The sequence below is a fragment of the Amblyraja radiata genome, chromosome 18 (assembly GCF_010909765.2).
Source record: "Amblyraja radiata isolate CabotCenter1 chromosome 18, sAmbRad1.1.pri, whole genome shotgun sequence".
Taxonomy (NCBI): domain Eukaryota; kingdom Metazoa; phylum Chordata; class Chondrichthyes; order Rajiformes; family Rajidae; genus Amblyraja; species Amblyraja radiata.
This window is the reverse complement of record NC_045973.1, coordinates 9,900,000-9,923,814: the sequence shown is the minus strand read 5'-3', so window position 1 is coordinate 9,923,814 and position 23,815 is coordinate 9,900,000. Positions and strand designations below refer to the sequence as shown.

General features: G+C 42.6%; 1 protein-coding gene across 4 annotated transcripts in view; it reads right to left on the bottom strand.

Annotated features, from left to right (window-relative positions):
* Positions 1–23,815, bottom strand: part of mitf (melanocyte inducing transcription factor) — a 209,814-nt gene that overhangs the window by 178,496 nt on the left and 7,503 nt on the right. For 2 of the 4 annotated variants that reach the window (XM_033036690.1, XM_033036693.1), the window contains exon 2: positions 5,927–5,968. The exons of the other annotated variants lie outside the window; for them this stretch is intronic. In XM_033036690.1, coding sequence (XP_032892581.1) covers positions 5,927–5,968 — 42 coding nt within the window. The remainder of the gene's footprint in view (positions 1–5,926; positions 5,969–23,815) is intronic. 4 annotated transcript variants of the gene reach the window in all.

The window sequence follows — 23,815 nt, the reverse complement described above, 5'->3', positions numbered from 1 at the left end:
CAGAGCATCACCAGAGAAGACACCCAGCAACTGGTGATGTCCATGAATCGCAGACTTCAAGCAGTCATTGCATGCAAAGGATATGCAACAAAATACTAAACATGACTACTTTCATTTACATGACATTGCTGTGTCCCAAACATTATGGTGCCCTGAAATGGGGGGACTATGTATAAACACTGCTGTAATTACTACATGGTGAAACCAAAATGTATAAGATTTGCCTTTATTAAAATCTGGCAATGTGCACTTTAACCACATGTGATTTTTTTTCTATTACAAATTTCAAATTGTGGAGTACAGAGGCAAATAAATAAATGATGGGTCTTTGTCCCAAACATTATGGAGAGCACTGTAGCTCCCTGAAAGTGGCAACACAAGTAGACCGGTTGGAGGAGGAAGATTTTGGCTGGCATTCATCAGTCAGGGGAATGAGTACAGAAGTAGGGATGTACAACATACTCTGTTTCACATACTCTGGTATACAATCAGCCATGTCAAGCAAAACTGGAAAATCTCATGTCCAGAGTTTGATTAGTACGGTTATCAGGGGTTATGGGGGAAAGAGGGAAAGATAGATTAGTCATGATTGAATGCCGGTGTAGACTTTTCCACTAGTGGAATATCCTTTCCACCTTCACTCTATCCAGACCTTTCACTATTCGGTAAGTTTCAATGAGATCCCCTTCATCCTTCTAAACTCCAACGAGTACAAGTCCAGTGCCAGGCAAAACAGACTTGATGGGGCCGAATGGCCTAATTGTGCTCCTATCACATATGGACATGAATATACCATCAATAAATAAACAGATTGGAAGGAGAGATGATATTTTTTGCAAATCACATATTTAGTAGCACTACCACACTAATAGCACTGACAAAGGTGTTAATTACATGATACATTTCTTCTGTTTATTACGCCATCATCTTTTTTTTCCTCTAATTTTCTTCAATATTTCCCAATCATTCAGAGGTAAAGCCTCTCCAAAGAGAATTCAATGTCTGATGATAAAAATCACTTAAGATAATTAGATATCAGCCAAATATTTTAATGTCTTTTATAAGTTGCCATGAATGGCTCTTTATACAGATTTGGCCATGGCTGTTCTAAAAAAATAAATGGGTCTCTTGCAAATAATCTTAAATTTTTAGTAATTGCATTTCCTCGGTGCATTAAATATGTTGAATCCGCCAGTATTATATTCCATACCAAACGCAAATTATGCATTTAATCCAAGTTCCTTTGCTGACTCCAATTACAAGCAAGGACCTTAGATTAGCTTCCAGTACAAGGGCAAGGGGGAGGTAAAATGGTCAGTCGAAGAGGAAGATTTAAAATACAGCAGACACAGCACAGCAGGGTGGTGAATCTGTGGAATTCTTTGCCACAGAAGGCTGTGGAGGCAAAGTCAGTGGATATATTTAAGGCAGAGATACATCGATTAGTACGGGTGTCAGGGGTTATGAGTTGAAGGCCGGGGAATGTGGTTCGGAGGGAGAGATAGATCAGCCATGGTTGAATGGCGGAGTAGACTTGATGGGCCGAATGGCCTAATTCTACACCTATCACTTTGCCCCGATGGCGGGAGAAAAATAAGGGAAGAAGTATAAACTTTATTAGCCACTGTGGTGGATGTTTATGTTAACTTATTTTTATGTTAACTTTTATGTAGTTGTGTGTCTTGTTGCTTTTTTTAATATGGCTGTATGGTAATACAGAATATCACTGTACCTTAATTGGTAAACGTGACAATAAATGACCTTTGAAACCTTTGATCTAATGATTTAAGAGGAACATTTCTTAAGGCAAGCAATAGGCAGAAACTCAGAGGATTTTACAAAACATAATGGCAAAGGCTGGTTTTCTTTTTAGAAACCCATCAATATAGAATAACTCTCCCAGCATTATGCATTTTGTTATCCCCGGAATAGATATTCTGTGTACAATGCTCATTCATTGATTTAGGATCATGCAGAGCAATGTGGATATTCGACACCACACATCACAAGGTGATCCAATCCCATTCACATTCTAGCTGCGATCGTGTAATCAACACCTTTGGTAGTGCTACTAAAATATGTAGTTTGCAAAACTATCTTACCTTCCAATCTGTTCATTTATTGATGGTATATCTTCATAAGATCATAAGTGATAGGAACAGAATTAGGCCATTCGGCCCATCAAGACAAATTCACCATTCAATCGTGGCTGATCGATCTCTCCCTCCTAACTAAGAACCAGGGATCAAATTTTAAGTATAAGGGCTGAGATGAGGAAAAACTTTGTCACCCAGAATCTGTTGAATTATCTGTCACAGAAGGCAGTGGAGGCCAATTCACTGGATGTTTTCAAGAGAGAGTTAGATTTAACTCCTGGGGTTGGAATAATCAAATGAAATAGGGTAAAAGCAGAAACGGGGTACTGAATTTGAATGATCAGCCATGATCCTATGAATGGCGGTGCTGGCTCGAAAGGCCGAATGGATTACTCCTGCACCTACTGTATTTTCTATGTTTTTATCTTTCCCTCTCAATCCCATTCTCCTGCCTTCTCCCCATAGCCCCTGACACCCGTACTAATCAGGAATGTTATCATACTCCTTTGAGATTACGATGTGTATTTTAATTGCCCTCACGTGTGGACTGATTCACATTCTAATGCAAAATATTATACAGCGACAATTCTACCATTATTAAATGGATGCATGTCTGTACTCTATGTACTAACAGAAGGCTTTTCACTAAAATGGTAATAAATAATCTGGTTGGACATTGATTGTGAACACTGCTAGGCCTAATACTCTGATCAGTATTGCTCTCGATCAGTGATAATACCCATACTGTATTAACAGTTGCCAACGGCAAACAATATCACGCTCAAGATGAATGAGTTTTGCAGACTGTAGACCAGGGGGCTTTATACCTTGTCAATGCGCCAACACTGAAACCAGAAGTGACAACCTCTACTTCGATGGATACGGAAAGGAATTGTCAGGGAAGTTTGGTTTAGTTTAGAGATACAGCGTGGAAACTGGCCCTTCGACCCACTGAGACCACGCTGACCAACAATCACCCGTACACTAGTTCTGTTTTGCATCCTACCCGCTAGGGGCAATTTAGAGAAGTCAATTAACTGACAAACCTGCACAGTTTTGGAATGGGGAGGAAACCCGAGCACCTTGAGAAAACCCACAAGGTCACAGGAAGAACATACAAACTTTGTTCAGGCAGCACCCGTAGTCAGGATTGAACTCGGGTCTCTGACGCTATAAGACAGCAACTCTACCGTTTTGCCCCACAGTAAATTATTTAACTATTTGCAATACACATCTTCAGAAGTGAAAGCAATGCATTTGCAATTTTAATATTTGGCAAAATGGCATTCTCCAATCTCCCATTAAAGATGCATTATATTTTATAATGATCATTGAAAGTAAGGTACTTCATATTTGACTGGCTTGCTTATCTTTGTTATATCAAGCCATGTGTCTTCCTGTTTGCAACCCTAGCTCCACACAGTTCTTATTCTTGAAATCCAAGAACCCATACACTTTTTTTTTTAATTGACGTGTTTGTACTGGAGTATCCACATGCCTTTCCTGCAACAATATGTTGTGGATTAATGATCAAGATTTTCACACTTTCAACTTATTGTTGTCACTGATAATACTGTTGCTACAACTGACAATTCGCTCATTCCAAAATTACAAACTTTGCAAGCTTTACAATCATAGTGCTTAATATACGAGGTCTGATGCTGTATAACTTCCCTGTGTGATGTGATACATGAACCATAGCTGCTAAGCTGCCGATGTGTTCTTCAAATATCTTCTTAAATATTTAAAAACATTGTGCATTCGGGCATTTCTAAAATCCTATGAACTAGTCGACTTGTTTATTGACATTTCCAACTTGCTCTGTATCATAAAACTGGTATTGTAAAGCAGTAACACTATCAAAACAAGGTCAAATGAAAACTTTCCAAATTAGTACACTGTACGAGAAAGTCATAGAGTCCTACAGCACGGAAACAGGCCCTTCGGCCCAACGTCCATTATTCCCCTTCTAAGCTATTCTCATGTGCCCATGTTCGTTCCATATCCCTCCAAAACCTTTCATATCTATGTACCTGACCTTTAAATACTGCTATAGCGCCTCCTCTGTCAGCTCAAGAGATAGGAGCAGGATTAGGCCATTCAGCCCATCAAGGCAACTCCTGCCTTCTCCCGATAACCCCTGACACCCGACACCAGCTCGGTCCATATATCCAGCAGTCTCTGAGTGAGAAAGATGCCTCTCCGATTCAAACCACTGAACATGTTCAGAAGTACTTAACATGACAGCCCCATTGTCTAGTAGTAATGCAGTAATATTCAGGTTTGTGAGATCCTGAACATAAGAACAATTGACTTTTATTTCAATAACTGCCGTTGGGTTTTACATCCAATGTCTATTTTCTTTACACCTTCTCAATCTTCTCTCAAGGTAACACATTTATATTTAATATCTGCATTGCACAGGCACTTCCCTTGACGAAGCTATTAGTTTACTCATCCAGATCTTCTCTTACTCAGGGAAAAAAAATACTGCTCTTGAAATAGATCCAGATACTCTGTGTGAACATTCTACACTATTTACACTTTGGATATTCACTCACAGGTTTTCCCCCACATGCTCCCAGGAATAAAAGTGCCAAATACCTTTAGGCATCACAATTAATTGGCATCTCATGTCATGTCTTTATACGTAGCAGAGGTGGAACAACTTTCCTTTCGTTGGTTCTTCAGTTCTCATGCATACAATGCCATTTTAATGTGTGGGAAGGAACTGCAGATGCTGGTTTAAACCAAAGATAGACACAAAATGCTGAAGTAACTCAGCGGGACAGGCAGCATCTCTGGAGAGAAGGATAGGGTAACGTCTGAAGAAGGGTCTTGACCTGAAACATCACCCATTCCTTCTCTCCAGAGATGCTGCCTGTCCCGCTGAGTTACTCCAGCATTTTGTGTCGATACACCATTTTATTTTCTGCTTCAGCAGTGGTTTAAGTATATGGCTTAGTTGTTGATAATCTTGCTTTGATGTAATATTCTTGTGTTTCCCGGCAAGATAAAACCATGTGATTATTTAATTACATTGTTCAGTTGAGTTTTACAAATGTCGAGCTATTATATGACATGGGCATAGAGTGCCGATTCAGACCATTTCATATTTCAACTTACAGATAATGGAACGCAGGTCATTCATTGAAGTGTTATATTATTCCTTTAAACACAATTGCATAGGTGAATAAAACAAATCAGTAAAATTCAGACAATGGAAATAAAACAGTTGCATAATAATAATTTTCACACATAGCAATGTAGCCTAAATATTCAGCTTGTGAATGGAATTATTATGCCCTACTGCAACCACACACACACACACACACACACACACACACACACACACACACACACACACACACACACACACACACACACACACACACACACACACACACACACACACACACACACACACACACACACACACACACACACACACACACACACACACACACACAAATGGTATCTGCTGGTTTCATCTCCCCTTAATGACTGGATTGAACATTTGCTAATTAGACAAAAAAAAGTCTGCTTCTATCATGAATAGCACAAGGTAAGCCATGCGTAACCGTGGAAATTAGCCTTAAAGCTGAACAGTGAGTGTTACACTGAGTGCCGAACATGCGTCAAACACAGACACAGAGTGAATACTCCTGTCCACAATTCCACACGAGTATTAATTGTATCATGGTATTCAGTTCATGCTCTTGATTTGGTCACTTTCTTGTCAAAACTGTCTCTGGACGCACGGTTTCTGTTTCTGTTAGAGTGCAGGCCTTTGAAAAGGATTAGTTACAAAAACAACAGACATTACTTACAGGAAACTCTGGCTTTCTGTGTTTGCCCATCGTTTCTTGCACCTGTACAGAACAGCATTACAAGGGTGGAATCTGATCTTATTGCACGCTGATTTCACAAGAAATAACAGGGCTGTTTCAAACACATGTCTTTGGTAACAGTTCCATCAACAGCAGACTGACCCAATGGTCAATCACACAGGATTTTTTTTGCATATCAACCAAACATGGAGGAAAAAGTCACAACCACAAGGCATTTGAAGATTTTGCATAAGGTTAATAAATTGACCACAATCATTCCCTTGGTCAGAAAAAAATGCAACATATGGCAATGAAAAGAACATTTTCCCATATATGTAAAATCTATTATTTGATAAACAAAACAAATAATAAGCTGGATGGAGAAAATAAGTTATGGTCTCCCCTCCAATCCTTCTATCAATTTCCAACAAGTCTGCAGAAGAGTCTAAAGAGGTGCAGTGGAGGCAGATTCACTGACAACCTTAAGAAAGGGAACTGAACCAAAGATGATCAGACGTGAGATACAGCACGGCAACAGGCTCTTCGGTCTAGCTAGTCCACGGCAACCAGCAATCACCCCGTACACTAGCACTCTCTTCCACATTAGGGGCAATTTACCGTTTTTTTACCTAAGCCAATTAACCTACAAACGCCAATGCCTTGGGAGTGTGCGAGAATACCAGACAAAACCCATGCAGTCACAGGGAGAACGTACATACTCTGTACAGACGGCACCTGTAGTCATGATCGAACCCAGATCTCTGGTGCTGCAACTGTGCCGCCTCATTGGAGTAATGAACTCGTGACACTAAACCCTAATGCAGGGGTACAAAGAAAGCAAGATGTGGACTAACTGTTAACTCATCCAAAGTGAGAGAGTGGATGCAATGAGTTGACTGCCGTCAACATTGCTAATCTACCTTCTCCACATTGGCGTGGCACGGTGGCAAAGCAGTAGAATTGCCGCCTTACAGCACCGAAGACCAGGATTCGATCCCGACTATGGTTGCTGTCTGTACGTTCTCCCTGTGACCCGCATGGGATTCTTCCGAGAGCTTTGGTTTCCTCCCACACTCCAAAGACGTAGGTTATTCTATGTTCGCTCCTCTGGGTGAGATGCTAACTGCATTTCGTTGTCTCTGTACTGTACACTGCACAATGACAATAAAGATTGAATCTGAATCTGAATCTAATTGGCTTGGTACAAAGGTCAAATTATCCCTCGTCGTCAACTGTCCCCAGTCTTCAACATCAGACTTGTGCAAATTCAGAAGTGAATATCTGACCAAACCAACCTATACCAGGCAGCTCTGTTGTTTGTAGGAAGGAACTACAGGTTTTACACCAAAGATAGGCACAAATGCTAGAGTAACTCAGCAGGACCGGCAGCATCTCTAGAGAGAAGGAATGGGTGACATTTCGGATCAAGACCCTTCTTCAGATTGAGAGTCAGTGGAGAGGGAGTGTAGAGATCAGGAAGGGTAATGTGTGAAAACTGCAGATCAAAGCAGACGATGTGTCAAACCACTGGGTTGGAAGCTGTTCAAGCAAAATATGAGGTGCTGTTCCTCCAATTTGCATTGGGCCTCACTCCAGCAGTGAAGGCCCAAGAAAGAAAGATCAGTGTGAGAATGGGAGCGGGGTTTAAAGTGTTTAGCAAACAGGAGATCACACAAGCCGAGGAGGACTGAATGGAGGTGTTCAGAGAAACGATCGCCGAGCCTGCGCTTGGTCCCGCCGATATGTAGGACTCCACACCTGGAGCAGCGGATACAGTAGATGAGGTTGGAGGAGGTGCAAGTGAATGTGATGAATGTAAATGTTAACTGTTGTCGAGCAGTGGAAACATATCATTATTTCATTATTGCACATAATCTGAAGAAACAATCACCTTTCCACAACCCAAATCAACTAGGCAGCACGGTGGCGCAGCGGTAGAGTTGCTACCTTACAGCGCTTGCAGCACTAGAAACGTGAGTTCGAACCCGACCGCGGGTGCTGTCTGCACGGAGCTTCTATGTTCTCCCCGTGACTTATGTGGGTTTTCTCAGAGGCTTTTCTGGGTTTTACGTGGCTTTTCTCGGTTTCCCCCCCCACACCACACCCCAAAGACGTACAGGTTTGTAGGTTAATTTAACTTGGTGTAAGTGTAAATTGTCCCTCGTCTGTGTAGGATAGTGTTAATGTGCGGGGATCACTGGTCGGTGTGGACTCAGTGGGCTGAAGGGCCTGGTTCCACGCTGTATCTCTAACTAACTAACTAACTAAACTCAAATATCATTACGGTAGCTCTGTCATGCACTATTTCCATCGTAAGCATTGCACAAAGCCCAGAAAGTAAATATGATCCACTTCACATCCAAGATATTAGTAGCTTGTATTTACTAACAGCTACTGAGGAACATCCTGTTCAGGCCTACCTGAACTTTGAAGTGTTGGCACTTATTCAGTGGAACATCGCTGAGAGCATTGACTCCCAGTTGATGGAGTTTTGGGCCTCAGGGTTTAGACTTTGACTATTTACTTTCCCTGGCCATAGCAGGTTCAGTCTTTTAAATTGCATCTATTCCAAAAAGGCTATAAAGGTTAACTACTTTTTCAGCACCAGTGAGTATCGTCAGTGACAAATCTGTGGCGGTGTTTAAAAATTACATTCATTTTGTGCGGCACAGTGGCGTGTCGGTAGTGTTGCTTTGATCCTGACTACGGATGCTGTCTGTACGGAGTTTGTACGTTCTCCCTGTGACTACGTGGGTTTTCTCTGTTTTACCTTACACATTCCAAAGATGTATAGGTTTGTAGGTTAATTGGCTTCGGTAAAAATTGTAAATTGTGTGTAGGATAGCGTTAGTGCACGGAGTGATCGCTAGTCGACGTGGACTCGGTGAGCTGAAGGTCCTGTTTCCGCACTGTATCTCTAAAGTCTAAAGATAAACTCTCAAGTGCTGTACAATAAAAAATAATTGCTTAGAATTTGTGCGCGATATGGACTTGGCAAAAGAACTTGGCAACTGGTCAGGATGTGTCACATCTATACTTAAAGCACAATTGATATAGACCCTTCAGCCCACTGAGTCTACCCCAACCAACGATCACCTGTACACTAGTTCCTATGTTATCCCACTCTCCCATCCCACACACAAAGGACAATTTACAGAAGCCAATTAACCTGCAAATCTGTACGACTGGAATTTGGGAGGAAACCAGCGCACCCGGAGAAATCCCAGGCGGTCACAGGGAGAACGTACAAACTCCGTACAGACAGCACCCGATGTCAGGATCGAACCCGGGTCTCTGGCGCTGTAAGGCAGCGACTCTATCGCTGCGTGACTTTGATGCCCCTTGGGGTAAAGAATGATTAACACCCTTTTTTTCTGAAAAAACGTATTTTCTTTTTAATCATGCAAACATTTTATACTAATTGCACTCTTCAGAAACAGTGCCATCGACAAAATGCATTGATTTAAACTTTAATTCCATTTATGGTAATTATTTAAACCTCGACATTGAATTTAGTCCTAAATTGGGTCATGGCTTCACAGTACTGAATTATCCTCAAAGTAATCCCTTCCAGTAGTTTATCCATTCAACTGCCTTACAGTGCTTCATTTAGAGTGCATAATCTAATATATGCTTTCGGCTGCTTGAAGATGCTCTTCTTTCATAATTTTAAATTGAATTTCAGACAACTAACATCCTAAACCATTCTGGACAATCAGAAGCCAACAGTACTTCATGCAGCTCTGTAGAGTCATAGAGTCATACAGTGTGGAAACGGGCCCTTCGGCACAGCTTGCCCGAACCGACCAACGTGCCCCATCTACACTAGTCCCACCTGCCTGCATTTTGCCCATGTCCCTCGAAACCTCTCCAATCCATATGCGTAACTAAATGTTTCTTAAATGTTGCAATAGTACCAGCCTCAACTACCTCCTCCAGCAGCGCATTCCATCCACCCACCACCCTTAAAGTGTGAAACGTCACCCCTGACTTATTTTGTGAAGACTTCATCAGAAACTTACCAGAAAACAGAATGCCTCCAAAGCACGTCGAGAACAGAAAACTCTCCAGTTGACATCTTCAACCTGTCCATTGATTAATGCACGGTTATATGCTGGTGGCCCAGTGCCCAAGGTGTTCGAGTGCTGAAGTACAGCACCATCTAGTGCTCAGGCATAGATCCCCATCGGGGCAAATCTTGCCCGCCTCCACCTGCTACATTTTCAGTACACCACAGACCTCTCCACATGTACTGCAGAATGCAGAAGCCTGAAATATATGGCAGGACTAGTTGCTCCACATCTGTCACCACATTCCACATCGGGCCACAGTCTGACTAGGATTCCCCAGTGTTGCAATGGAGAAAACAGCACCCCAATCCTAAACTGGTTCAGTGTAGAAACTAGCAACTGCAGATGCTGGTTTGCACAGAGTGCTGGAGTAACTCAGCAGGCCCAGCAGCATCTCTGGAGAACAGGGCTAGGTGACGTTTCGGGTTGGGATGCTTCAAGAAGAGCCTCGACCCGAAACATCGCCTATCCCCGTTCTCCAGAGATCCTGTTTGACTCGATGAGATACTCCAGGATTTGGTGTCCTAGATGGACACAAAGTGCTGGAGTAACTCAGCGGGTTAGGCAGCATCTCCGGAGAAAAAGGATGGGTGACATTTCAGGTCAGGACCCTTCTTCAGACTTTAATGTCCTAGACCAGTTCAGATCTGGTACAGGAGCAAAGAGCTGTCGATTTCAATGACGATCAAGATCCACAAATTATGAGGCCAAATATTTTTTAATTATTTTATATATTTAATGTTTTTTCCAGCAACATTTAAAAAAATCTAATAGTTTTAGTATTGCTAATAGTTTAACTTTCGTTTTAAACCGGCTTTAAATGTTTGTGATGATAGGGAGATTTAAAAAACTTTAAATCCACCAGAGCTTTGATAAAAGACAAACCTCACGTTTTGCCTTCTGCCAAATCTTTACAGGCTTCACCCAAGGCCCAGTCACCACCTGACTGTAGATTCACAATTTATAGTAGAATTAGGCCATTGGGCCCATCGAGTCTACTCCGCCATTCAATTTGCCTCAGAATCCCATTTTCCTGCCTTCTCCCCATAACCCTTGACACCTGTTCTAATCAAGAATTTGTTTATCTCTGCCTTAAAAATATCCATTTGGCCTCAACAATCCTCTGTGGCAATGAGTTCCACAGATTAATTACCCTCTGACTAAAGAAGTTCCTCTTCACCCAACAAGTTTCTCAACTAAACTTCCAGCCTCGTCACACTGTTGCGATCACCAGCACCATCCTTACCAATTCTTCTTCCTGCCTCTTCCCAATGGCCCGATCCAAACCGTCTTTCTTGTCGGAACCACACCTACAGTCCAAGGTAGGGCTTCTCTCACCCAGAAGCTAGAGATCACAGCCAAACATCCCTTGTTGTACCCTCCCCCCCCCTCTGGTTTTACCGCTGACTAGTCTGCCAGGACGTCTGAAGGAGAAATGTGGACTGGTCCTGTCATTCATACGAGCACCACATCCATGTCTCTTTCTTCTGGATTTTCTCTACAGATGTTCTCTTTCTCTGCACCCTTCTGCTAAACCACTAGCTTCATTGTGAGCTAACTGCAAATACAAGGTCACAAGACATAGGAGCAAAATTAGGCCATTCGCTCCATCGAGTCTGCTCCACCATGTGATCGTGGCTGATCTATATTTCCCTCTCAATCAAGTGCTCCTGCCTTCTCGTAGCCTTTGACAGACAATCTTTGACCTCTAATCTTGTTGTTGAAGTTCACTTGGGTACTATCACAATGTTTAAAAAAAAGCATTTAGACAGATACATGGATAGAAAAGGTTAGAGGGATATGGGCCAAATGCAGGTAGGTGAGACTTGTGTGGATGGGACATGCTAGTTGGCATTGACAAAATGGGCCGAAGGGTCTGTTTCCATACTGTGTGATTCTATGATCCATTTGCAAAATAAGTGAGCATTACAAAGCTTCAAATCATTCTTATTAATAAACAGTCATTAATATTTAAAAATACAAAATTAAAAACAATTTTGAAATGATGACATTATATATGTAATGCTATTTTTACTCTATTTAAAAATAGTATTATGTATATTCTTAACTCTGACTTTAAATAAAGGAAATATGGGTGATCTAAGAGTAAGCAGCAAACAGCCCATCTCACATACCCACATCTATTCTCAGTCAGGCTGTGGAGTTTGATATTAACCACTTGCTCAAAGGATCAATCATTTCATTATTACGCTTTGGTGAACTCCCTTTCAATGTCACCTTGATAATGGAAAATGTAATGCGCAGATTCTACTGTGTGGCAAGCCTGCACAATTTCAGCTGAGAGGGAGCCAGCTTTAGCACTGATGAGTTTGCGACTTGCTTAGCACTTTGCTGGGAAGGTGTCTGGTGCTGACCAAGTCAACACACATTCTTATTAAGATTTCCATTACCCCAGCAGTAATCTGCTCTCAGTAAGATACATGTTAAAGAAAAAGCATGCAAAATATCAGACAAAGATCAAATGAACCTCAATCCAAATACAATGTTATGCAAAAACCACAGCATCCAAAATACCTCCGCAACTTTAATTTGACTGGATATACCTACGGCAAAGATCAGTTTCAGTTTAGTTTATTGTCACGTGTACCGAGGTACAGTGAAATGCTTTTGTTGCATGCTACCCTGTCAGCAGAAAGACAAAACATGATTACAATCAAGTGTATAGATACAGGATAAGGGAATAACGTTTAGTGCAAGATAAAGCCAGCAAAGTCTGATCAAGGATAGACCGAGGGTAGATAGTAGTTCAGCACTGCTCTCAGGTTGTGGTAGGATCATTCAGTTGCCTGATAACAGCTGGGAAGAAACTGTCCCTGAATTGATTGTGAGTGGATAACATTGCTCCATTGCCCTTTAAAGGCTGCAGAACTACACCACCCACCAAAAGGCCAGAACATTAGCTGTCTCCAACATGCTCCAAGTACTCAAGCTTCTTTGATATTACGCGGTCTCCAGATGTATGGGTGACATGTCAGTTAGAGAGTCTAAGAGTGATACAGTGTGGAAACAGGCCCTTCAGCCCAACTTGCCCACATCGGCCAACATGTCCCAGCTGCACTAGTCCCACCTGACCGCGTTTGGCCCATATTCCTCCAAACCTGTCCTATCTATGTACTGGGGTAGACACAAAACGCGGATGAGGCGGCATCTATGGAGAGAAGGAATGGGTGACGTTTCGGGTCAAGACCCTTCTTCAGACTGATGTCGGGGAGGGGGTGGGACAAAGATAGAATGGAGACAGTAAGACAAGTGGGAGAATTGGGAAGGGGAAGGGGAAGGTGAGAGAAAGCAAGGGCTATCTGACGTTAGAGAGGTCAATATTTATACCGCCTGGGGTGTAAACTACCCAAGCAAAATATGAGGTGCTGTTCCTCCAATTTGCACTGGGTCTCACTCTGACAATGGAGGAGGCCCAGGACACAAAGGTTAGATGGGGAATGGGAGGGGGAGTTGAAATGCTGGACCACCGGGAGATCAGATAGGTGAAGATGGACTGAACAGAGGTATTCAGTGAAACGACTGCCGAGCCTGCGCTTGGTCTCGCTGACGAAGAGAAGTTGACACCTGGAAACCTAGACGTTTGCTCCCCCTCTATCCATGTACTGTCTAGACAGTAACTGTACAGTCACAATATAATTCCCAAATTGTTTCAAAAATCATTCAACAGAATCACAAGGTCAAGGAACTATATGCTCTTCAACTTGCTCTTCAACTTGGATTTTTTTTAATGCAAATAGACTTGCATGTGTGCGGCAACATAGTAGGAAATGCTTTGGCAGTATAATCATTCTTCTTATGTGAGTTTAAGACGGAACTGTAGATGCTGGAAAAATCGAAACGTCACCTACTACTTTTCTCCATAGATGCTGCCTCACCCTCTGAGTTGCTCCAGCATTTTTTGTCTTCTTATGCAAGAAAGTGGTTTAACCCACGCAGACTGATGGCCATGAAAACTGGACGGTGTTTGTACGAGAAATCTTGACCAAGATGTTGAAAGAATTTTCCTCTCTGTCCCGAACTCTGCAGAATCACAGCGTCATTTTGGCATGGAGGAGGATATGCAGTCAATGAAAACCACGTTGGCTTTTTATATGCATCATCTATTCTGCCCCATTCCCAAACTCCTCAGATGAGCAATTTTTTTGTCCCCTCATGAATGTAGTACCATTTAAAAACAAAAAACTGAATGTGTTTCTACCACTCTAAAGTAATGAATTCCAAGTATTAAAAACTTTCCTTTTATCATCTGTGGTTCACTTTTCCCTCTGGTTTATTTACTCTTGTCATTGAAAACCATTTCACTTTAGTTTAGAGATACAGCGCGGAAACAGGCCCTTCGGCCCACCGAGTCCGCACCGACCAGCGATCCCTGCACATTAACACTATCCTACAAACACCAGTGACAATTTACATTTATACCAAGCCGATTAACCTACAACTGTCTCACTTCGATAAGATTTCTGCACGAGTTTGAATATTTCTTTCAACTCATTAAACCTTCTTCACTCCAAGAACAATTTTAACTTCTCAATTCCATTCATGTACCTCGTCCCTGGAACCATGAACCAGGATCTCAGGGGTAGACAAAAATGCTGGAGGAACTCAGCGGGTGAGGCAGCATCTATGGAGAGAAGGAATAGGCGACGTTTCGGGTCGAGACCCTTCTCCAGCATTTTTGTCTCCCTTCGATTTTTCAAGCATCTGCAGTTCTTTCTTAAACAAGGATCTCAGGGAATGTTTTATGCTTAGTTTAATATCTTGGGCTAGATATTTTACCCAACTTTATTTTGCAATCTCTCAATAGCTGTCGAATGAGCTCTTGAAAGAAAAATGAAAGATGTGGCACTTCTATCTACCTCATTGGAGACCCTCGGACTTGATTGGACTCTACTGCCTTATCTTGTCCTCATTATTCCCTTTATCGTGCATCTGTACAATGTGGATGGCTCGATTGTAATCATGTATTGTCTTTCCACTGACTGGTTAGTGTGCAACAAAAGCTTTTCACTTTACCTCGGTACATGTGACAATAAACTAAACTGAGGGAACTCAGGGCAGGGAGGTGTCTTTGAAGGTACAAATACCCTCCATGAATACCTTCACTTCTCGGAGCCAAATGCCCCTTCCATATGAGAGTGTAACTATCCCAAAATGTCGAGTCAAGAGAGTTTTATTATCATTTTCATACGTCCCGAAATGGAACAATGAAATTCTTACTTGCGGCAGCACAGCCTGTAATCACCACGATAAACAACAATAAAGTTGTATACATATTGCCCTCCCTGCCTCTTAGTCAGATGAAAGGTCCTGACCAGAAACGTCACCCATCCATGTTCTACAGAGATGCTGCCTGACCCACTAAGTTACCCCAGCACTTGTGTACTTTTGTGTATTAACCAGAACTCAGATCATTCCAACCTCCCGACACAAGTGTTACTCTAATGTCAAATATTTTTTGTTCTGTTCTTTCATCTGATTAACTTTTTGCAGGACTTTGTCTGACATTTCTGTTTGTTTTTGAGGGCAAACCTGCTGACACCAACCGGGGACTTGCAGAGGGTGGTGGAATTGACTGGGCTCCCAATTTTGGAAGATTCACAAGAGGTTATTTGGGCACAATTGCGTTTAGTTTTAGAGATCCAGCATGGAAACAGGTCCTTCGGCCCACAAAGCCCACACCAACCACTGATCACCTGTCCACAATAGTTCTATGTTATCCCACTTTCTCATCCATTCATTACACACCAAGAGCAATTTACAGAGAACAATTAACCTACAAACACACACATCGCTGGAGGATGTGGGAAGAAACCCACACGGTCACGGGGATAATGCGCAAACTCTACACAGACAGCACCCAAGGTTAGGATCGAAGCCAGGTCTCTGGCTCTGTGAAGCAGCAGGACTACCAGCTGCGTCATTGGGCTACAAGGGAGAGAAGTCTTAACTTTGGTTAATAATAATGTTTGTTTTGACCCAACGTGACTGAAAGCTGCTGCGCCAGTCCACTGTGTTCCAAGTCAAATGGGCCAATATGGCTGAAGATCTCACAAAACTAAATCTTAGTCACCGTACACCTGTTGGCTTAATGCTGGTAACTGCACAGATGTAAGCAGTGCTGGGGTGCATTGAAGTCTCAGACCAGGAGATCTAAACCTTATTAACAGCTGGCATCAAGTGAATCAGAAACAGGCACCTTAATGGTTAACATGGCACAATCCCATTTTGTCCATACGTGTCTGTTCCATTTTTTGGGGGGCTTTTGCACGGTGGCGCAGCAACAGTGTTGCTGCCTTACAGAGCCAGAGGCCCAGGTTTGACCCTGACTACGGGTGCTGTTTGTATGGAGTTACATAGAAACATAGAAAATAGGTGCAGGAGTAGGTCATTCGGCCCTTCGAGCCTGCACCGCCATTCAATATGATCATGGCTGATCATCCAACTCAGTACCCTGTACCTGCCTTCTCTCCATACCCCCTGATCCCTTTAGCCACAAGGGCCACATCTAACTCCCTCTTAAATATAGCCAATGAACTGGCCTCAACTACCTTCTGTGGCAGAGAATTCCACAGATTCACCACTCTTTGTGTAAAAAATGATTTTCTCATCTTGGTCCTAAAAGACTTCCCCTTATCCTTAAACTGTGACCCCTTGTCCTGGACTTCAACCAACATCGGGAATAATCTTCTTGCATCTAGCCTGTCCAACCCCTTAAGAATTTTGTAAGTTTCTATAAGATCCCCCCTCAATCTTCTAAATTCTAGCGAGTACAAGCCGAGTCTATCCAGTCTTTCTTCATATGAAAGTCCTGCCATCCCAGGTTTGTACATCGTCCCCGTGACCCGCGTGGGTTTTCTCCGGGTGCTCCAGTTTCCTCCCACACTCCAAAGACGTCCGCGTTTGTCAGTTAATTGGCTCTGTAAAAAGTTGCAAATTGTCCCCTGTGTGTGTGAGAGCGTTAGTGTATGGGGAACGTTGGTCGCCTCGGACTCGGTGGGCCAAAGGACCTATTTCCGCACTGTATCTCTTAACTGAACGAAACAAATTTCAAGGTCTCTCCGCAACGCTGACATCCTCACAATTACGGTACTACACCCAGTCATGACTACTGCAGTGTAACGATTATGAAAAATTGAGTTGTTTTTTAAAATCACTCATCAGCATCCACAAAGAAAAAAATGTTTGAGACTGTATTACAAAATGTTAGCATCTCAAAATGACCACTGCCATTCGTGAGTGTCAAATGCTTAATATCTTAAAACATAGAAGGCCTATCTGTCAGCACTTGCAAGTATGTGCATTAATCTATTTAAAAATAACCAGGTTGATGCTAAAATTAAAATAGACACAGAAGCATCATATAAATATACCAAGCGCCTCTCCGTCACCATCAGTAGACATTTCCAGACTAGGACAAAACTTAAAGTTGTACTTAGATGGATGGGGAAAATAGTTATTTTTCTTTATGGATATCAGAAACATAGAAAATAGGTGTAGGAGTAGGCCATTCGAGCGTTCAAGCCAGCACCGCCATTCAATATGATCATTGCTGATCATCCAAAATCAGGACCCCGTTCCTGCTTTCTCACCATATCCCTTGGTTCCATTCGCCCTAAGAACTATATCTAACTGTTGTCTCACTATTATAAGCTGCTTGAAGGTATAAAACTCTTCATAATTCAGTACAACTTTCCACAAAGAAAACTAAGGTGACTTAACGGGTAACACACTAAAAGATGTGTATGATTGCCTCACTCTATCAATCTCTGCATCTCAGATTACAAATTCAACTGAAAGAAATATGGTTGGGAGATTACTTACACCTGAACAAGACTTCAACATCACAGCTTTGGTGCTTGTGGATAAAGTAGAGAGAACTTGCTGTGGAGGCTTTAGGGTCAAATGCTCTGCTTGGGTTCAAGTGAGAGATCAAAGTTACAGTCTTGTTCAAAGATGCTGCCTGCAGGTTAATTGACCTCTGGAAAATGCTCACTGGTCCGTCGGGAGTGGGATAGTACTGAACTAGTGTGAATGGGTGGCCGAAGGGACTGTTTCTATGCGACATCAAAACTCTATTTCAACCTCTTGCTTGGAAAGAGAGCATCAGATGAGCAGAAGGAGGTGCTCAAAGACTTTAAGAAATACAACTGAGTTACTCCAGCATTTTACATTGAAACACCAGACTCGAGCATCTGCAAATCCTGGTCTCCCCAAGTTGCAGTCTTGTTCAGAGATGTTGCCCGACCAGCTGAGTTACTCCAGCACTGTGTGTCTATGCAAACCCAGGCATTTGCAACTCCTTGTGTCTCCATGTTACAGTCTCCGTCAACCAGTTGTAGAAGGTGGAGTCATTGACAAGACCAAACGTAGTCACACAATCAGGCTACCATAGTTTCAAGCTGCTGTTGAGATATTTTACTGGAAGAAGGTCCACCATGCCCATAGCTGGAGTACCAAGGGACACGTCACAGAATGGAAGTGAATATGGGAGCCTTGTTGCACTGTTGCACAGTCGAGACGGGAAGTGGATGACTGGGCAGGTGGGTGAGTAGCTTGTGTGGTGACCAGTACTTCCTATCACTTGTGTGTGCTTCCCATCTATGGACTCAAGGATTTCAACACCATTCACAAAACTCCTCCACTTTGAATGGTCACAGGGAAAGGGGGTTCCAGGAATCAGTGGGGATGTTGTATTTCTTCAAGGAGTCTTCAAGGAGCACCTCCTTCTTCTGATACTCCCTTTCCAAGCAAGAGCTTGAAATATAATTTTGGGCTAGTTTAGAGATACAGCATGGAAATAGGCCCTTCGGCCCAGCAAGTCCATGCCGACCATCCACCCATTCACACTAGTTCTAAGTTATCCCACTTTCACATCCACTGCCTACACACTTGCGATCATTTTGCAGAGGCCAATTAACCTACTTGTCTTTACCAAACCGCATGTCTTTGGGATGTGGGAGGAAACTCCTGGAGGAAGCCCATGCGGCCACACCTGCGGTATAGGTTTGAGTGTTATCAAGGAAGGTCAGCCCCACCGAATTGCATAATGAAAGCCAGCTACTAGAGAATTGCATTGTTGACAGTGTCAATGACTAAGTGGGCCAAAGAGAGATAATGCACCATTGATGCAGTAAATAAAATGTTGTTTGAGCTTTGATTAGACCCATTGTTTCTATAAAAGAATAGAAACTAAGATGGGGAGATTTAAGTGGGTGGGTGCAGGTCTTGCAGAGAAAAAGCAAGAGCTATCTCACTGTCCAATGTGTGTTGGATAGTGTTAATGTGCATGGATCACCGGTCAATGCAGACTCGGTGGGCCGAAGGGCCTGTTTCCGCGCTGTATCTCTAAACTAAACTAAACTAAAATCAGTATTTTTGAAAGGTTTCATGAGAGGCTGTTTGACTGTGGTTTGCAAAGGGAAAGGAAAGCCCCAGTGCAAGAGTAACTGCAATGTCAGCCAAGATGGGCCAAAAAGGCAAGTGAATGAGTTTAGAATAATGTTTAAGAAAGAAGTGCAGATGCTGGAAAAATCGAAGGTAGACAAAAATGCTGGAGAAACTCAGAGGGTGAGGCAGCATCTATGGAGCGAAGGAACAGGTGACATTTCGGGTTCGAGACCCTTCTTCAGACTGATGTGGGGGTGGGAAGGAGAAAGGAAGAGGCGGAGACAGTGGGCTGTCGGAGAGATGGGAAGGGGAGGGGAAAGAGGGAGAAAGCAAGGACTACCTGAAATGGGAGAAGTTTAGAATAGAATCAATGGAAAAGAATGCGAGTGCCTCATCTCTGAACCATGAATTCTCTTGGGTTGAACTAGGGACTTTGGGGGTTTTTTTTGTACTAATATTGGGGTTTTAGTTTATTAAAGTTTTGTTAATTGTATATTAACTACATGTATTGTATTTACAAGCTCGTTATTCTGCTGCAAGTTAGAATGTCATTGTTCCATTGCCGGTACACTCTCAACTCGAGGGTCGACACAAAATGCTGGAGTACCTCAGCGGGTCAGGCAGCATCTCTGGAGAGAAAGAATGGGTGACGTTTCCGGTCGAGAACCTTCTTCAGACTGATGTCAGGGGAGGGGGTGGGACAAAGATAGAATGTAGGTGGAGACAGTAGGAATAGTGGGAGAACTGGGAAGGGGGAGGGGATGGAGAGAGAAAGCAAGAGCTATCTAAAGTTAGAGAAGTCAATGTTCATACCGCTGGGGTGTAAACTAACCAAGCGAAATAGGAGGTGCTTTTCCTCCAATTTGTGCTGGGTCTCACTCTGACAATGGAGGAGGCCCACTCTCAACTCCTACTCTCAACTCAAGCCTTCTTTAACCAGAGGGTGGTGAATATGTGGAATTCATTGCCACAGACGGCTGTGGAGGCCAAGTCACTGGATATTTTTAGAGTGGCGATTGACAGGCTATTGATAGCAAGGGTGAAAAGAGTTACGTGGAGAAGGCAGGAGAATGAGGTTGAGAGGGATAAATAGATCAGCTTCGATTGAATGGCGGAGTAATCTTGGTGGACCAAATGGTCTAATGCTGCTCCAAATATCTTATGAACTCTCGACTCTCTTGGGATGCGAGCCCAATTGACTGCTGAATGTTTGAATAGGTGGGCAAAGGGAATGTATGGGAGCATCAGAATAAGTCGATGGTCTTGTATAAAAAACAACACACTTCAAGCTCCATAAGACCACAGGACATGGAAGCAGAATTAGGCCATTCAGCCCATCCAGTCTGCTCCGAAGTTCGATCAGGGCGTGTCTATTTTCCCCATCAACACCATCCACCTGCCTTTTCCCCCATAACCTTTGACACCCGCACTAATCACAAACCCATCAATCTCCACTTTAAAAATACCCAATGTCTTGGCCTCCACAGCCGTCTGTAGCAATGGATTCCACTGATTCACCACCCTCATCTCCAGTCTAATGCTACGTCCTTTTATTCTGAGGCCGTGTCCTCTGGTTCTCGTCTCTCTCATTACTGGAAACGTCCTTTCCACGTCCACTCCATCTCAGCCTTTTTGTATCTTGCGAGTCCATCCACTCTGCAGTTCCTCATTTCTACTGTTGGCCCTACTGCTTGACTGATACTCCAAAGCAAGCTTTAACTTGATGCTGTGAGGTTGTGGCTTTTAGCAGCAAAATGCTTGACTTTGCCCGACAGGATCTGAAGAATAGCAGTCGTTATATTCATTTCATCTCACCATGGAGAGTCAAATAATGCTTAACTGACTCCTACAACCAGATGCAACGCTCTCTGGGAAGATTAAATCACATCAAATTAGATGTGAAACAAGTGAATATACATACATTATTCAGCAGAAATATGTGAATAAAAACCATGCTAAGTGAAAAGGTTTGTCAATGCTCTCTCTCTCTCTCTCTCTCTCTCTCTCTCTCTCTCGTTTTTAAGCATCAAGGCAGTTTTGATCAAAGCTTTCACATCTGTACGGATTAGATTCATTGGCACGACGGGATAAAAATACTTGCTTTGATTCGTAAAAGCAACTTTGGCCGTTCAATGGACGCATTCCAAAAGTCTGTACTGGTTGCCACTGTTTTACTGATTGTAAACAAAGATAGGTGTTTGTTCCGTGATGGAGTTTGCTGATCGTTGCCAAATCACACACAAAAACGGCGATTTTTACAATCGGACAAAATTAGAAATCTCTTTAGAAATAGAATGAAAGACAGCAGGATTTAATGTTCTTCTCTAATCCCCCAAACTGTCTTATCAATACTTAAGGTATTTGCAACAGTTCCAGTATAAATGTTTGGCAACAGATATTCATATTCTAGAATGTTTATTGAAGATTTTGTTCAACACAGAACAATTTAAAATTCAACAATTCCCGACAAGCTGTGTAGGAAGGAACAGCAGACGCTGGTTTAAAATGAAGATAGACACAAAAAGCTGGAGTAACTCAGCGGATCCAGCAGCATCCCTGGAGGAAAGGAATAGGTGACATTTAGGATCGAGACCCTTCAGACCGAGTGTCAGGGGGGGGGGATGGAAACCTCACCGATTCCTTTTCTCCAGAGCTGCTGCCAGACCCGTTGAGTAACTCCAGCTTTTTGTGCCTATCTTGAATTACCTGCAAGCATACAGGGCAGCACGGTGGCGCAGCGGTAGAGTTGCTGCCTTGCAGCGCCGGTGACCCGGGTTCGATCCCAACTATGGGGTGCATGTCTGTACAGAGTTTGTACGTTCTCCCCGTGACCTGCGTGGGTCTTCTCCAAGCTCTTCAGTTTCCTCCCACACTCCAAAGACGTACAGGTTCGTAGGCACTGTATCACTAAACTATACTGAACATTGTCTGAAAGAGCAATGATTACAGATTCTGCAGTCTTTTGTAAGAAAGAAAGGAATAGATAGAACTATAAAATGAAGAAGTGCAAACCTACCTCTGGTGAGGTGGCATGGGAGCAGGGGCTGGGGTTGGAGTCAAGAACCAGGCGTAGGCCATAGGCACAAGTAAAGGGGTTGGCATTGGTACAATGGACTGAAAGCCTTCATTCTTTGATATCCAAGTCTAGCTCGTTAGTGCTGGCAGTCCAACAGAACAGCCAGCACTCATCCATGCAACTGCCACGTGGTGTACAATGAGCTCCCAGCATATGTTTTTTAAAATGCACCTGTATTATGTTTTTAACTATTTAAAAGCATCTCATTTGTTTAATTTTAAAAGAGCAAATGTAGTCATTTAAAAAATAAACATTTTAGTTAAACACAGTAGCACAAAACAAACTTTGGCGACCATGGCAAGATTGTCATTTTCTGAAACAATTCCCATTATCTTGTATCTATACACTGTAGACAGTGTGGTTGTAGTCATGTGTAGTCTTTCCCCTGACTAGATAGCACCCAACAAACAGCTTTTCACTGTACCTCGGTGCCCGTGACAATAAACTAAACCATTGCCAATTTTAGGAAGAAAATATGTATCTATGGATGCGAATCCAAACCAGCTGACCTTTCAATGTTAACACTGCACAGTTTTCACCAACCCAGCAATTTACTTCTGTAGACAGGCACAAAATGCTGGAGTAACTCAGCGGGTCAGACAGCATCTCTGGAAAAAAAGGAGTAGGCGACGTTTCGGGTCGAGACCCTTCTTCTGACCCGCTGAGTTACTCCAGCTTTTTGTGTCTATCTTCGGTTTAAACCAGCATCTGCAGTTACTCCCTACACAATTGACTTATCTGCCCCATTTTGTACACACGTATACACACACATGATTTTGCAGGGTTTTTTTGCAAATAGCTTTCTGTCTTTTATTTCTGGTCACCACAGTAAACAACATGTGCCTTGAAAATTCCCATAACAATTCATGCCATTTACCCAGCACAGCCAGAGCACAAGTCAGCTTGCTCAGGCAGTTTGTATATTAGCTTGCAAATTAGCTGCCTAGCAATTATGGGCAAATCCATTCAGCACACACACGCTGGAGTAATACTGTGTTGTATTATACTCAACAAACTATCCATTTTTATTTTTGTAAGCAGAGTTAGTGGAATTAAAAAACAGATAACTTTCCTCACTCTGTATAAAATAATATTGCCCCAGTTTCAAGGTTATATGTATTATAATGGATGAACAGCAAAATAAACATATTACTTCAAAGCTGCAATCTTCACGATAATGTTATCCACCATACGTTATCTACACAGCACAGATTACCAAAATGGTTATTTTTCCTAATACACTAAAGTTTATATTAATGAATGAAATCATCTTAATAGTGGAAGACACAACATTTACTGACAGTCTGTGGCCTAGAAATTCTGGAGCATTTAAAC